The 17056-nt window shown below is 44.1% G+C and overlaps 1 protein-coding gene across 1 annotated transcript; it reads left to right on the top strand.

Moving 5' to 3' along the window:
- The first annotated feature begins 301 nt into the window (after positions 1–301).
- LOC115530009 (cornifelin homolog) lies at positions 302–15724 on the top strand. The gene is made up of 4 exons (XM_030339183.1): positions 302–442; positions 2550–2675; positions 14843–15000; positions 15268–15724. Exons 2-4 carry the CDS (start codon positions 2552–2554, stop codon positions 15448–15450), a joined length of 465 nt encoding a protein of 154 aa, XP_030195043.1. The 5' UTR covers positions 302–442; positions 2550–2551; the 3' UTR covers positions 15451–15724.
- Positions 15725–17056: the final 1332 nt, after the last annotated feature.

Raw genomic sequence — 17056 nt, 5'->3', positions numbered from 1 at the left:
TTGTGTGGTGTTATGACTGTACCACCCTGTTCACGGAAAACAGTACTTAGTAGGTAAATAAGAAACCCACAATTCATAGGTTCCCTATTAAACCATCTGAGGCAAGTTTCAAAAAGCCTAATTTCCTCCGAAACTCATACCACAGTTCATACCCCCCCCCCCCCCCCCCCCCCCATCAACAATCGCTCCATCCCCCCCCCCCCCCCCCCCCCCCCCCCCGTCAACAATCTCGCCTAGAGCGCCAAATGTGCTGGGGCCGCCCCTGGGTGTGTGCGTGTGCGTGTGTGTGTGTTAGCCTAAAAAACTTGTTTGAAGGTGGGAAGCCACATCCTGAGACTGCTACGATAGACTCTGGGGACATAAACAGTTGCTTGTTCAGACAAATGCGCAATCTAAGTTGCATCTCCACATTAAGGCTGACATTTGCTCTGTTCAAAAGCAGGTTTGTCACAATTTTTTATTAATATTATTTGGAGTAGTTCATTCCCGTGTTTGGTGTTTGATATTGTCAAGGTTAAATATTATTTAGCAATTATTTTAGTTTGTTTGCATTGTTTATTCTAAGTATATGCTTAAGGCTAGTTCAAGTGCTTCCATTAGAAATTATGATTATCAATAAAAAATTAATATTAGATTAACATGGATCTGAGATTAATAATTTACGTAAAAAATGTAAAATGTTGGGTTGAATGCTGTTTTTTTTAAAAAAAGTGTAAATGCAGGCAACGACAAAAGTCTTTGTCGTCAAAAGACCTTTAGGAAACCTTCAGTTTCCTAAAAGTACTTTTGTTACCACCTGACTAATAATTCTTTTTTTTTTTTAAAACTTTTTTATTAAACTTTTTAAATGAATCTCTTTGATTGAGGCAAAGACGGGCAGCAGCAGAATTCACAGGGTTTCAGAAATACATTAATAAATGCACGAAACACAAAGGTGGAAGTATCCGAACATCTGCTGCCTGCTCTCTAACATCCAAAACACCTGAGAGGCCGAGCCCATGAGATGTGTCTGTGGGACTGTGTCGCACAGACACAGTCCTTACAGAGACACCCATCACAATGATCTAAAGCTATGACTACAGAAACAATATTAGCTTGACCAATATGAGGCAAATAACATTAGTCTCATTTAAATTCAAAGAACGATGTGATTGGTTACCTTCCTTGAAGCACGCGCGCGGGCAGATTTGACCAGGCATATGGGGGCGAGGCAGGAGTGCCTCTACGTAGATGATTTCCCGGAAATGTGAACAAATGAATCGCAAATGTTGTTGTCCCGAATGTTTAGCGCTCTGCACAGCCACCCTAGACTGTCAGCAGGGAATACATCGAAATGCATGAACGTCATTATTTGACACTTTAGTATGGTTAAACATGACTATCAATCATTCTAAAAACGTTAATAGGTCATAAAAGTCGAAAAAGCATAATAAGTCCCCTTTAAACATATAATGCATAAACAGTAAAAGGGAAATTAGCAAAAGGCTTTTTAAAAAAGATAAGTCGCAAGTTTTTTTTAAAAACAGCTGTAGTCTGTGGGGGCTTCAGGTGGTCAGGGAGGGCGTTCCATAGTCTTGGGACAGCAGCGGGGAAAGCCTGATGCCCATGGTGCGGATCTTGGTCTTGGGTGGTCTGAGGGTGTGTGCTGATGCATTTAAAATATATTGTTGGTACAATTTGCCAACAACTGGCTGCTAAAAAAGGGGCTTCACTTGTTCCAGATTTAACTCGAGCTGCTTCATTCATTCATCTACAATAAAGTTTTAGTTTTAGGATTTCAAGATTTGGATTTGGATTTATATGTAAAGATTTCCATTTATGTATACGATTTAGCTTGAGATTAAGCATTTCGATTTAGGATTTCGATTTCGATACAAGATTTGATTTATTCAGCATGCCGATTTAGATTTAAGATTTAATATATAATTCTAATGTGGAAAAGATGACATGTAAATGGCAGTGTAGTTTGGAGGGGTGTTTATTACCAAAATCTGAGAAAAATTAAGCAAAATGTAGGCTAAGTGAGGCACCCTTTTCAGCAGCAAAAGTTTACAAACTGCACCCCATTGCTACTTTACAAAGATCTAAATGGTACGAAGCAATTTGTCAGCATCTATTACCTTATTTCTTACTCAGTAACCTGAAGACATTGGTTGGTTGGCGGGTTTTAGTATCTATTTTGTTCATTGTTATACAGTATATTCCCCAGAAACACTCAAGCTGTACTTTCAGTTAAAAATGGTAGCAACAAACAGGACGAGATTTTTGTGTGGTGTTATGACTGTACCACCCTGTTCACGGAAAACAGTACTTAGTAGGTAAATAAGAAACCCACAATTCATAGGTTCCCTATTAAACCATCTGAGGCAAGTTTCAAAAAGCCTAATTTCCTCCGAAACTCATACCACAGTTTTGGTTTCATGTCTCAAGACGACTTTCATAACACCTTGTGGTAAAACACTCTCATACTCTCTCATCCCACGTTTTACATCTGTCTATCACTCTCTTATCATCGTTCTCTTTCCCTGTCTGTGTCTGTCCGTCCGTAGCCATGGCGATGATCCAACAACAGGTGATGACCAACCAGCCCAGTGTGGTGGTGACCTCGGCTTTCGAGCCGGGGAGGGAGATGTGGTCATCCAGCTTGTGCAACTGCTGTGACGACATGGAGATATGTGGGTATCTGTTTCTATTACCATTGACTCAATGTACCATCCCCAGTCTCTGCAGTCCACCAATGAGAGAGCTTACTCTATACGTCTCGGCCAATCGGATTCTTATATTTGTTACCTGAAATAGACCTCTGAAGAATAAGTCCCGCCTCCAAGGCTCCTGGTTCCATCCAACAAATGTCAATGGGAAATAACATGGGGTTTTTCAATGATCACACACAGGGACGTCCCTAGGAATTCTGAGCCCTGTTAGATTTCAGCTTATTTCTAAACTGTTCGGACAGACTCTGCGTTGTGTATTTTCAGTCGTAGTAGTAATTCTTGAAGTCGAAATCAAAGCAGCTTGACAGGTTGGATTAGAGGGTTGAATAGATGGTTTATTCCAGGATGTACAGCGAGATACAGACTTAGGTTGAATAATCTATAGTGGACCTGGTGGTCGATGACTTGTTCCTCGGCTGTCGAAACCCTCTACTCGTCGAACCAAAGGGTTGGGGCGAGTATTATACAAAAAGGGGATACATGAATAACACGTGAACAGACGCACTCTCAGCCTTGATAAGGTATTTGGCCCTGGCTATGTCCCGGAGGACCAGGTCGGTTCAACCTTGTTGAGACATTACAATGGCAGAATGTTAAGGATAACACCTTGTATCAGTATGAGAGGCCCTGGCCTGTTCCTAGACTAGAAATGTGAACAACAGAGAGACACTAAAATACACCAACATTCTACATTCCTCCCTCTTGATCATACTAAACATAGTTTAAAGATCACCCACAAAAAGAGAATTCAGTGTTTTTTCTGGTGACCCATTAATAATTAACTAAATCAATGAAAGAAAGCATAAAAGGCAATAGGACAAGTAAATTCAAATCATACACAAGTAAACCAGGTGTAGGCCACTATAATAAAGAAAATAACAAACTCATTAGGTTACTCATGATTAAAACATTTTTAAAGAATCAAGAAAGTCAACTGTCGAGACACCTCCCTCTGCTTGGCACAACAACATCACAGACAATACTGCATGACTCAGTTGGTTTTGAGTAGCAGTTGCAACAGAGTTATTTTCCAGTTGATGGCCACCGCAGGTGTGATGGGGGATGAGGATGAAAGTTCGTAGTAGGGCGTCAGGACAAACACAGACACAGTTCAGTTCAAGGACTCATCAAGTGTCCGTGTCTCCTGGATCTCCCAGGCACGATGAAACATGAGACAAAGAAAAAGTGCAGTATCAGTCATGGGGGAGGCATTGTCACAGCCTCCAACATTAATAATAATCAAAATGATTCGATAAACAATGAAAAATGATCATACAAAAATAAATCGCTTGATTCGAAAATGGTTATATCAGTAATCAGTAATCAGTCATCATAGTTCTCAATAAACCTTGTGTGAATGAATGAATGATTGAACCTTTGTTCAAAAATAAAACAAGACAAACAAAATGTTCTAAAGCTGAGCAGTTGTGTCAAGAAGGAACCAACATGAATTCTCACTTAGATATGCGACAAAGGTGACAAAAGTCCTAGCATCTTTCGAAGACTAACCTCTCGTGAAAATAAAGGAATGAAAATAACAAACACTCAAACACTCCCTACTCTTAACCCCGTATCAGTTAGTTTGCGTGCCAAATCTAACGAGTGTCATTCCAAGTTGGTGTTATTGTTGGTTTCCGACACTTAATCGCATATGCGGCTGAGTTCTTCAACACTCTACGCCTGTAACTTCTTCAATCGTTCCCTCATTTTGTCTGAGCGGTTTTCTTCCCCTACTCTCTCGTTGGAGCGGTCACGGTACATCTTTCGAGGGGCTTTACATTCTCTTATCCAGTGTCCAATTTGCCCACAGTTGTGGCATGGTCGAGGTTCTTTCTGTCTGACAGGGGGAATCGTCCTCTGTCCCTTTTGGACTGGGGGAATCGTCCTCTGTCCCTGTTGGACTGGGGGAATCTTTCTAGTTCCCTGGCCATTTCCTTCTTCTCGTCAGCCAGGAATCGAATCCTGACTTCTTCATCTCGATCCACCTTTTCTCCGAACTCCTTGATCGCTGCCATTGTGCTGCTTTGGTTGTCCCAGCCGGGAAGCCTTGTCTTCACTCCCCTTCGGATCTCCGGCAGTACCTGCTGGATATACATGGTCTTCAAAGGCAAGTCCTGTAACTGGTCGATGTTGTCCATATCAGATTCAGTTTGGCCTGAGTACAGCAAATAACATTCGAAGAAGCGCTCGTTGAACTGGTCCAGACCCTCGTCTTCCTTCTGCATACAACGAGTGATTGTTGTCCCATTGACTTGTGCCTTGGAGTGCTTTTGGATCCACGCCTTTATGGCCTCCCATCCCTTCTCTGGTCTCATTCCGTCTTCTCCAAGGGCATCTTCCACCTCGTATCGAATCTGGGTGCGCTCAGTGCTGCTCAGGTGTTTGAACAATATGGCAAGCCCATCGTAGGGGTGGAGTTCGTACAGAAGCATCAGTTGTTTCAGTTTCATCCATGGCTGTAGGCCTGCTCTCCTCGGGTGGTCGATTTCCGTACTCCATCTTTCGATGTCCTTCGGGCTGGAGGGTTCATAGAGGATTGTGCGTCCCTCTGCGCTTTCTATCTTCTTCAAGGGCCTGAGGTTAACTATTTCGTCTTTCTCATCTTTGGTCATCATGTGTGGTGTTGCTGCGCCTCCCATCACACTGCAGTGTGGTTGTTTGTTGTCATCAAATCCTCCAATGCGTGATTCATTCTTAGTCACTGTTCCAGGCCTCACCTCGGGGGGTTGTTGTGGGATCTGGATCGCATCATGATTAGCATAGTCAGGTGGGGCAGATGGATTTCCCTTCCGTGGCACGTGGGGGGTACTGCAGATGACCGGATCACTGTGTCTCGACTCCTGTAAACCACCAGGGAAGATGTATTCCCCATCTGGGCCACACAATGGCAGTTTGGGGTACATGCGACCATAGACTCCCAAGGTTCCTCCTCCTTTTCCTTGGTCACCCCCCCTTGGGGGCCCTGAGTCGAGGGGGCGGGCCGCTATCAGTCCTTCTCCGACTAGCGTCGTGTGTAGGTCTGTGAACTTCCTCTGCTCTTTGTTCCGAGTCGCTTCATCCTTGAACAAACGAATTTCGTCGGCAAGCAGTTTGATTTGCTCTCTAATTTTTTTCAGAGCAGTTGTCTTTTCCAATTCATCTCTCTTTTTGTTACAGAGTCTCGCTAACTGAATAAAGATCAATCTCTCTAACCTCCACTTCAAAAACATCTTGTTCCTTTGGTTCAGATTGCTATCCTCTTCCTCCTCCTCTGCCTTCTTCCTGCCTTTACCTTTCGGCATTTTTTCTATCTGTAAAGTAACTAAAACTAGCGACCAATCGCTGCTTAGAAAGAAACAAATAGACGCCTCCCACGGAGCTCGGTATGCCAACAACAGATGATGGCACACTTTTCCCTTCTTCGATTAAAAACAATGTATGTGATTCCTCAGCGGGGATCAAAACAATATCTGATTCCTCGGCGGGGATCAAAACAACATAGCACAAACAAAAACTCTAGCGATTCATGTAACCTCACCAGTGAATTCAATACAAATACGGTTTCACTCCTTGTCCAACAAGTCGTAAAACAAAAGCCCTGAGCAAACCAGACGTCTTAAGTTATATTCAGGACACGTATCAACATTGACAAACTAGCAAAGATGAACAAATCACTTGAATGACATGCTATTACAATATTCTAGGACTCAATCCCAGCTCAAAGGCCTTATTCAACAAACAATATTCTAGGACTCAAACCCAGACCAAAGGCCTTATTCAACAAACAATATTCTAGGACTCAAACCCAGACCAAAGGCCTTATTCAACAAACAATATTCTAGGACTCAAACCCAGACCAAAGGCCTTATTCAACAAACAATCAATAGTTTCATATGGCGTATATTCAGTGATTATTACACAAACTCTTAATCACTAATACAGGTCCTCACTTCGTCAAGCTCTTAATGACACAACTTCATTACTCAGCAAATGTAGTGCAGCCTAATAGTAAAACAAATAATAATAATCACAGTTATGTGTGTGTAGATTATTTTAAGATTACTTTCTTGTTCTTTTCTCTTGGTCGAGAGTGTGGAATGAGATTCAGTCACCGTTGATTCCCACGTGGTGCATAGAGATGCGCTGGTTCAGCCGCGTTGTGGATGCGGGTCCCTCGGCAGGGCAGGCGTTGATCACACGTCTTCCCAGGCAGGGCGCGCGCTCTTCTCGGTCACAGGGCAATCTTCAGAGGCAATCGTCTTCTCACTCCTCTCTCTTCAAGAAAGTGTCACGGCACCAAATGTTAGATTTCAGCTTATTTCTAAACTGTTCGGACAGACTCTGCGTTGTGTATTTTCAGTCGTAGTAGTAATTCTTGAAGTCGAAATCAAAGCAGCTTGACAGGTTGGATTAGAGGGTTGAATAGATGGTTTATTCCAGGATGTACAGCGAGATACAGACTTAGGTTGAATAATCTATAGTGGACCTGGTGGTCGATGACTTGTTCCTCGGCTGTCGAAACCCTCTACTCCTCGAACCAAAGGGTTGGGGCGAGTATTATACAAAAAGGGGATACATGAATAACACGTGAACAGACGCACTCTCAGCCTTGATAAGGTATTTGGCCCTGGCTATGTCCTGGAGGACCAGGTCGGTTCAACCTTGTTGAGACATAACAATGGCAGAATGTTAAGGATAACACCTTGTATCAGTATGAGAGGCCCTGGCCTGTTCCTAGACTAGAAATGTGAACAACAGAGAGACACTAAAATACACCAACATTCTACAGCCCCCTGACAGAATTCAGTTATGGAGCCCCCCCCCCCCCCCCACGCACACACACACACACACACACACATACCGATAGTTAGTTAGTATTTAGTTAATACTTACACATTTACCTGGCTTGTAGTTACTATAGACAGAAATAAGCTAATAGACTGTGACTGCTTCTACTTAGAGTGTCCTCCTTCTCCCCTTCTTTTATTTCAACCTTACTGGTTTCTTCTGTGGGTTCATCATGGATTGAAGAGGGCCCTGACTCTAAACACTGGCAGATTTGAGCACGGTTAGGTGTGAAAACGGCCACGGCCACGGCCAGATGGCCTAGTGTGAGTGCACCCTAAGATACATCATATAATTCAGAATATGTCTCATAATTATCTGAACATATTAAACAATGTTGTCAACAGTCTATTTGATTTGATTGAGCTGGGCATGACTAAATATGTATTTGTAGGTTTTGATTTGCTGCATTAGTCTACAATAAATAGCAGCTATTAATCTAAGGGTAGACTACTTAAATAAAGTCAGCTAAAATGTAAGTATCCTTGGTTTAATGTCTGCTAATATTTTAATGCAGCCAATCAACATATTCAAAATCTGTTTGCATAAATGTTATTATCATGCTGGCAAGCAGTATGGAATGTTAATCATTGCATTATTAAGCAATAGATCACGACAGGCTGTGGTATGTGCTCATTATACCACTGTACGCCTCGTGCCCACTGCACCGTCAGTCAACGGACATGGGAAGGCGTGGCTGACGGATGGGGGAGTAGTCTTTGCAGTATGGCGACACATTAGTGCCATAATTCACTAATGTGATAAAAGTTGCATTCGGGCGTATTATATTATTCCACACACGTAGATATTAACTGCGAGCGCGCAAATGATCTCTGCGCGCGCGCAAATTACCTCTGCGCGCGCAAAACAGCCTCTCGCACGCGCAAATTACCTCTGCGCACGCAAAACAGCCTCTCACGCGTAACAGCCTCTCGCGAAAGATGTTTTGCGCTCTCGCTCGAATTTAATTTTGGCACTATGGGGGAGGGAACCAAGGCAGGGCGGGCTTTTCTATGATTGGCCGTTTCTGAAGCGCGATAATTGATTGACAGCCTTCCTCAGATTCAATTATGAATTGTACAGTAAATGGCTGAAACGATAGTTACGTATTGTAACTCTAGATTCTATGAGTATAGGCGCAGCCTTTTAAGGCTATCGCTATTGGGTTATCCCTAGGCGTGAGCCGTAGCACTGAAAAAATTGTAATCCCCGCCAACCAACAGCGTGGGCCTCAATTACGTCCGCGTGCGGCGTGCCTCGACGACGTCCGCATTTCGCAAATATAGTCGGGCGCCGGCGGACGTTCTGCTCCCAATAAACAGCTTTTCTTCAGCTATTTAAAGGACAACGAGGCCGACACTTAAAAGGCTGCGCCTATACTCATATAATCTAGAGTTACAATACGTAACTATCGTTTCAGCCATATACTGTACAATTCAGAATTGAATGAGAGGAGGGCTGAGGAGGGCTGTCAATCAAATATCGCGCTTCAGAAACGGCCAATCATAGGAAAGCCCGCCCTGCCTTGGTTCCCTCCCCCATAGTGCCAAAACTAAATTTGAGCGCGAGAGCAGAGCATCATTCGCGAGAGGCTGTTTTGCGCACGCAGAGGTAATTTGCGCGTGCGAGAGGCTGTTTTGCGCGCGCAGAGGTAATTTGCACGCGCGCAGTTAATATCTGCGCGTTTGGAATAATATAATACGCCCGAATGCATCTTTTATCACATTAGTGAATTATGGCACTAATGTGTCGCCATATTGCAGAGGCATCCGTCAGCCAATCAAATCGCTTCGCCAGGTTCTTTCCGCTTCTTCCTGCTTGTTGCGTTGTCATTGCAAGATTTCCCGCTTTCCAGTATCGTCAGAGCCCGAGTCGCGTCACAGTGCTTAAATTTGCATACGCGATCTGATTGGATGACGGATCCGTCGCTGACGAAAAAGTTGAACATTTTTCAACTTTCTGACGGACCCGAAGGCTCCAACGGAACGGACGGATCCACAATGCATTGCGTGTCCGTCCCCATTCAAAGTCAATGGTGATCAGTCAACGGACGGAGGTAGTGGGCACGAGGCGACGCCTCGTGCCCACTGCACCGTCAGTCAACGGACGTGGGAAGGCGTGGCTGACGGATGGGGGAGTAGTCTTTACAGAGGCATCCGTCAGCCAATCAAATCGCTTCGCCGGGTTCTTACCGCTTCTTCCTGCTTGTTGCGATGCAAGATGACCCGCTTTCCTGTATCCAGTATCGTCAGAGGCGCGTCACTAGGGCTGGGTATCACTAGGTACCCCACGATACGATACTATCACGATATTTTACCCACGATAATGATAATATCACGATACAGCGATTCTGCGATTATCGATATATTGCAAGAAATTTCACCCACGATACATCACGATATCTGTGTCACTGAAGAAATTCAGAATTTATTACAAAAACATTTTATGCAAAGTAACAGAAAATTAGAAAACAAAATAAATGCAGAAAACATTTCATTGCTTAGTTTCATTCGCTCTGTTTACAGTGGATGTATCGCAATGGCGAGGCGCACACAGCCTTTAGCCGTGTTCTGTAAATATTCTAGAACACACGGGAGTCCTGGAGCTCTATATCAAAATATTATCATATAGCCTACATAGATATCTATATAATATATATTATATCCGCCAAAAGATGTGTGATCCGATATTATGAATCTCAAACGACCGCGTTGGGTTCTCCGACGTTCCTGGTTCTTCAACGTCCTCATCCATGTGAAGTAGACCGAACCACGACAAGGAGGAGAAAGGGATTGTTCCCGGGCAGCGCTTAGGCACCTCCGCCTCCGGCGGTGGTCCCTCAGCGGGTCTCAAGCTGGAGACATTCGCCGCCAACAATCCCTTTCTCCTCCATGTCGTAGTTCATGTTCTTGAGGGAGTCAAAGCCAAAGTTCCTTCCCCCCAATTCATTCTCAACCTTGGCTGAGATAACCCCCAATACGAGTCTCGTTGTAGAAATACCAGAGACGAGAGTCCGACAGAACGGTTATCCAAATAACAAGGAAGTGTACAACACTTGCGATACAGTCCTGGGGCTCTATATCTAAATAATATCATATAATACATAGAAATCTATATCATTTAATACATATTATCACGGCCAAAAGCGGTGTGCGCCTCCAGACGATATAATGAATCACAAACGACTTTGTCGGGTTCTGCGACGTCTCTGGTTCTTCCACTTTCACATCAACCTGAAGTCGACTGAACCGCGCGCTGCCGGCTGCCGGGCGATGGTGCCTCGCGGCAACCGGCGGCATGACGCAGTTCATGTACTTCAGCCAGTCAAAGCCAAAGTTCCTTTCTCCCAATTCCTTCTCAACCATGGCTGAGATAACATAACCCCCACAACAGTCTCGTTGAGGAAATACAAGACACGTCAAAGAACCGACAAGAAACACTTGCGTTACAGTGTGTGTATTCACACAAACACACACACATGTGGCGCTCGCACGGTCGAGTCTCATTGGCGGGCCAACGTCTCTGGGCGGGCCAGGCAGAGTAAGGGGAGGAGCTGAGATTCCTGATGACGTCAAGAATACAGACATTCCAAATCAGCGCACTTGAGCCTCCGTTTTTTCAAAGGCGAGCAGAACAGCTAGTGCTCGTTTTACACCAAACGCAAGTTTTAGCAATTGGGGGACCATAGGCAGGCTAGGGGAACTCATATTTATGTTAGAAAACCTCATAAAGTGAGATTTTCATGTCATGGGACCTTTGAATATCGATATTTGGCGTCAGCATATCGATAACGTCCCGCAAGACGAAATATCGCGATATGTCGCAGTATCGATATTTTGGCACACCCCTACGCGTCACAGTGCTTAAATTTGCATACGCGATCTGATTGGATGACGGATCCGTCGCTGACGAAAAAGTTGAAAATTTTTCAACTTTTTGACGGACCCGAAGGCTCCAACGGAACGGACGGATCCACAATGCATTGCGTGTCCGTCCCCATTCAAAGTCAATGGTGATCAGTCAACGGACGGAGGTAGTGGGCACGAGGCAACGCCTCGTGCCCACTGCACCGTCAGTCAACGGACGTGGGAAGGCGTGGCTGACGGATGGGGGAGTAGTCTTTACAGAGGCATCCGTCAGCCAATGAAATCGCTTCGCCGGGTTCTTCCCGCTTCTTCCTGCTTGTTGCGATGCAAGATGACCCGCTTTCCTGCTTTCCAGTATCGTCAGAGCCCGAGGCGCGTCACAGTGCTTAAATTTGCATACGCGATCTGATTGGATGACGGATCCGGCGCTGCCGAAAAAGTTGAAAATTTTTCAACTTTTTGACGGAGCCGAAAGCTCCAACGGAACGGACGGATCCACAATGCATTGCGTGTCCGTCCTCATTCAAAGTCAATGGAGATCAGTCAACGGACAGAGGTAGTGGGCACGAGGCGTAACCCTACATGCCCACTACCTTCGTCAGTCAACGGACGTGGGAAGGCGTGGCTGACTGATGGGGGAGTAGTCTTTGCAGAGGCATCCGTCAGCCAATCAAATCGCTTCGCCGGGTTCTTCCCGCTTCTTCCTGCTTGTTGCGATGCAAGATGACCCGCTTTCCCGCTTTCAAGTATCGTCAGAGCCCGAGTCGCGTCACAGTGCTTACATTTGCATACGCGATCTGATTGGATGACGGATCCGTCGCTGCCGAAAAAGTTGAACATTTTTCAACTTTCTGACGGCGCCGAAGGCTCCAACGGAACGGACGGATCCACAATGCATTGCGCGTCCGTCCCCATTCAAAGTCAATGGAGATCAGTCAACGGACGGAGGTAGTGGGCACGGGGCGTTAAGGGGCGTTGTCCGACCCCCTTCACAGTGGTATAATGAGCACATACCACTGACTGAAGTGATCTATTGCTTTTATACAACGGTTACTATGTAGTGTGTCATAGACACACTACATTTAAAAAGAAACCAAGAAAGTCAAAGTAGCCGTTGTATTAAAGAATACAAAAAAGTAGTCTCTCCTGGCTGCCTTCAAAATGCACGACGGTCGCTATGCAACACACTTTAGCGTCCCTCCGAGAGAAGTCTCGGCTAGAGCGGTTCGCCGGCAATTTATCCTATGGAGCAGTTCACTCGCCGTGTGCCTAAGCTTTCGGTCTCTCCATCGCCTTGCTCACTCCCGGAGTAACAACATTTACACCCTCTCCATCATTCAACATATTTTTTACTTTGTAACTGTTTCTACTTCGAGGCGCGGAGTGATACGCAGTGATATCAGATCGCTGGATTCAAGCCACCCGTTGTATAATTAAGCAATAGATCACGACAGGCTGTGGTACGTTCTCATTATACCACTGTTAAGGGGCGTTGTCCGGCCCCGACGCGCAGCGGAGGGCCGGCGACCCCCGACGCATAGCGGCGACGCATAGCGGCAGCCAGGAGGGACTACTTTTTTGTATTCTTTAATTAAACGGCTATTTTGACTTTCTTGGTTTCTTTTTAAATGTAGTGTGTCTATGACTTTCGTTTCGCCATAATAGTAACCGTTGTATAAAAGCAATAGATCACTTCAGTCAGTGGCATGTGCTCATTATACCACTGTGAAGGGGGTCGCCGGCCCTCCGCTGCGCGTCGGGGCCGGACAACGCCCCTTAACAGTGGTATAATGAGCACATACCACAGCCTGGCGTGATCTATTGCTTAATTATACCATGGTCTGGGTGAATACTCGATTCTGATTGGCTGGAGGGTGTAGGTTAAAAATTGTTAATTTACACCTAGGAAAGACGTTGATCCTATGAAGACGCTATGGCCACGTTGCTTTCCAACGCCTGCATACGGGAGATATTAAATAGTCAGCTCGAGTTGTAAAAATAATGTAGGCTTTTTGTAGATAGGTATGCTATTGGATATCATGTGAATGGTAATGCAAACGATCTTTCAGTTTTATCATCCAGTGCAGGCTGTAATTATTTTAGCTACAGTAGCGCTAGCTGCTAGGCTAGGCTTGATATAACTTATCAGGTTGTTGGGAAAGTGTAGAGGAAGGAATATACCTTTTTTGGTAAAAAAAAACTGGGTGACGAACTGTCGACTGCTTTGAGCTCTTTCCTCTCTCTCTTTCCTCTCTTTCCTCCCCTGACAACCAGACTTCTTCATTTCACCGACCGGGATACACACAAACTGACTTTAGACTTGCTTGCTTCACAACGATTTCACAACACTTGCAACGATCTGCCTGGCTGCTACTTTGCTCTGCAGTAGCGTAATGGGCTTTACCAAATAATGACAAATGAGAGGGGTGGTATAATAGTGTGAAGACTTTCTAATGATTTTTTAAAAATGGAGAAACAAACCACAACAAAACAACGAAACAAACCACCTTAATTTGATGATTTAATCCGAATAATAATAATAATAATAATAATAATAATAATAATAATAATAATAATAATAATAATAATAATAATAATAATAATAATAATAATAATACCACCAGTGTCCTCTGGGGCGCCCCCGTCAGTGATGCGCCCCTGGAATCATCCTAATTCCCCCCCCCCCCCCTAAGGACGTCCCTGATCGCACATAACAAACTCTGTAGGGTATTGGATTGTCGGTGCCGTTAAAGTAGTTAACTATTATGACGAAGCATTAACGGCACCGATAATCCAAAACCCAAGTGGAATCTATATGGAAAAGGTGTGCAGTTCAGAACGTGAGAAGCTTTTACTTCTTCGCCACCTACAGAGTTTGTTATGTACGATCATTCAAAAACACAATGTTATTTCCCATTTGCATTTGACCGATGGAACCGGATCCTCGAGGCAAGACTTATTCTTCAGAGGTCTATGTGAATGGTTTGTCAACTTGACAAGCCAATAACTTGACACTTGCTTAGGGAAGACTACAGGTTGACTGTGAATGTCGGGCTCGAACCCAGAACCTTTGAGCTCGGAGTCAAACACCCAAAATGTCCCCTCAGTAATGAATAAACTGCTGAAGTGGAAGTGGCTGACCAACCCTGAGGTGGCAGGGGGAGGCTCAGTGCTTTACTCTGCTTGTACCTCAGTTACTAACATTGAGCTCAAATATTCTCCCGCTGTGCTTTGAGAATAGGGTTTTAGGGTTTTCAAACAACATCTGGTGGGTATTTCTGATTTTAATGTAGGATTTTGACATTTTAATGGGGAGAGGAGTCCTGGTATTGAAAAGTAATGCATGCCCGTGGGGAATGATTGATCAATCAGAATCAAGTAGTCAACCGTGCTTGGTCAAAATAATAATACCTGTCTCAACTGTGGCGCACCGTGCAGGCTGCCTTGGATTTTGGTGCCCGTGCGTCCTGCCCTGTAGGGTCAGCGCAGACCACGGCGAGGGTCTGTGTCTCCCCCTGCTGGAGTGTTGGAGCGGCGTAGTGCCAGCCGTGTCCCTGGGCCTCCGGATCTCCGTGAGAGAGCGCTACCGCATAAGGGCAAGTGGGCCCCAACAATAATTACGATGCAACAACAACCACTCACCTGATTTCCTTTATTGTTATCCAAAATATCACAATAACAGTAATTTTTTCTTACAACCCCTGTGGTTGGAAAAGGGGTGATACACACTCATCCCCCCTCACTCACTCACTCACACTTTCCCTAACAGATTAAATAGGGTTTATCCATGAAATCAAAGACATTATCAATTAATTATTAATGAATCAATAATTAGTTTGCGTCCTCTCTATTCCCCACCGCAGGGCTCCATTTGTGACGACTGCTGTATCGTCACGTTCTGCGGCATATGCTCATACTGTCAGCTGGCACGGGAACTCAAGGAACGCCGGTGCCGTCACACACAGGTCATCTCCTCCACCACCGTGCAGGTCAACTCGAATCCTTCGGCATATTACCCTGTCCAAGGCTACGGTCCCCCACAATAATAGGCAGGACCCAAGGCTTTATACTTGATAATAAGGTGTGCAATTGTATTGCTGTGGAGCTTTTTTGGGAAATGTTTGCTTAGAGCCGGTGGGGCATGGTGTGTGTGTGTGCGTGTGTGTGTGTGTGTGTGTGTGTGTGTGTGTGTGTGTGTGTGTGTGTGTGTGTGTGTGTGTGTTTGTACGTGTGTGTGTTCTTTTGAAAGTCTTTGGTTTTGATGTGTTAAAGTATAGAGCGTTGCCTGCATGTATGATAATAAAAGTTTGTCCAAAAATATTTTGTTACAGATGAATGCCTGAAAATTCTGACTCCTGATACTTTCTTTATATTTAATCTTAAAATTATATAAAAGGTACGGTACGGACCCAATCCATTACACAAATAACAAAACATGCATTCACCAGTACTTAAACTTTTAGTTTTGAATTACATTAAAAAATCTAAAAATATTTTCCCCCCCGAAAAAACAGCAACACATAAGTACTGTGTTGCTGATGAAACATTTATTTTAGGCAAAACTTTTGTGTAGTGTGGGTTAGGATAGAATGCATTTAATATTAGGATAGAATTGCATGATGCTGCTTCACGGTATTCCTCTTCTTCGTTGGGGTAACACCAATGGTACTGGCCATCTCCGCTGCTTGTTTGTACATGGCAATGAATCTCTCATCACTTCAACCACTTTCCTTCCTTCATCATAAGCACAAATTATATCCACATCTGGAGACTGATGTCGTATTGGCAATAGCAGTTGTGTGCCACCTAGTGGTGGACCAGCGGATTAACACGTTTTAATTGCCCTTTGCGCCGTTATCACCGAAACGAAACTTAAGGAAAAAATACCGAGGACATGACCTCGGTGTCCTCAATGGTAGGTACGGCCTTGACCGTCCTTGAGTCACCAACCTACACAAACAATGTCCTAAATAAAATGAAATGCTAATATGATAAATATAACAAAAAGGGTGGATGTCAATAATTTCATGAAAAATCATGTTGCATGATAAAATTCTACTCGAAAAAAAAAAATATTGATTGGTTCAGAAAACATTCTCACTTGCAGTTACAGCCAGGGACCGCCAGGGGGTGCTGCAGCACCCTAAGCATCCCACTTCCCGCGTCCCTGTGCATAGGTATAATTCATAAAGGTTTAACAATATGAAAGCAGTTAAACAGTGATTAATTCGAGTAATAAGACCAGGTTATACAGTTATTCAGTCTGGAGTAATGTTGTTGCAATGCTCTAGGTCATTTGACTTTATGCATTTATGTTTACCTTTACTTACAGTATGTTTAAAGAGTTAATTCTACACTCAGAAGAGACAGTATTTTCATAATTGAGGTTACATGCTTATACTTACCTGTGGGCCCTGTAATAGTAAAGGCTTTTTAAGCATCTTAGAGTACCATATTAAGCGCTATATATATTGTATTTATTATTATTATTATTATTCAAGTGAACATGTATTTAGGTGCCTAGCATTGGTAGTTAGACTAACTGAAGAAGAGATACTGAGTAATGTGCTAAGAGTAGCAGGTCTATTGCAAGTGTATATGATTAATGTGTATTATAAGATGTGTTGTTATTGAGAGCATGTGTTTTGATAT

This window comes from Gadus morhua, chromosome 17 (assembly GCF_902167405.1).
Source record: "Gadus morhua chromosome 17, gadMor3.0, whole genome shotgun sequence".
Lineage (NCBI taxonomy): Eukaryota > Metazoa > Chordata > Actinopteri > Gadiformes > Gadidae > Gadus > Gadus morhua.
The sequence above is the reverse complement of the archived record's forward strand: the minus strand, read 5'-3'. Positions and strand labels throughout refer to the sequence as shown.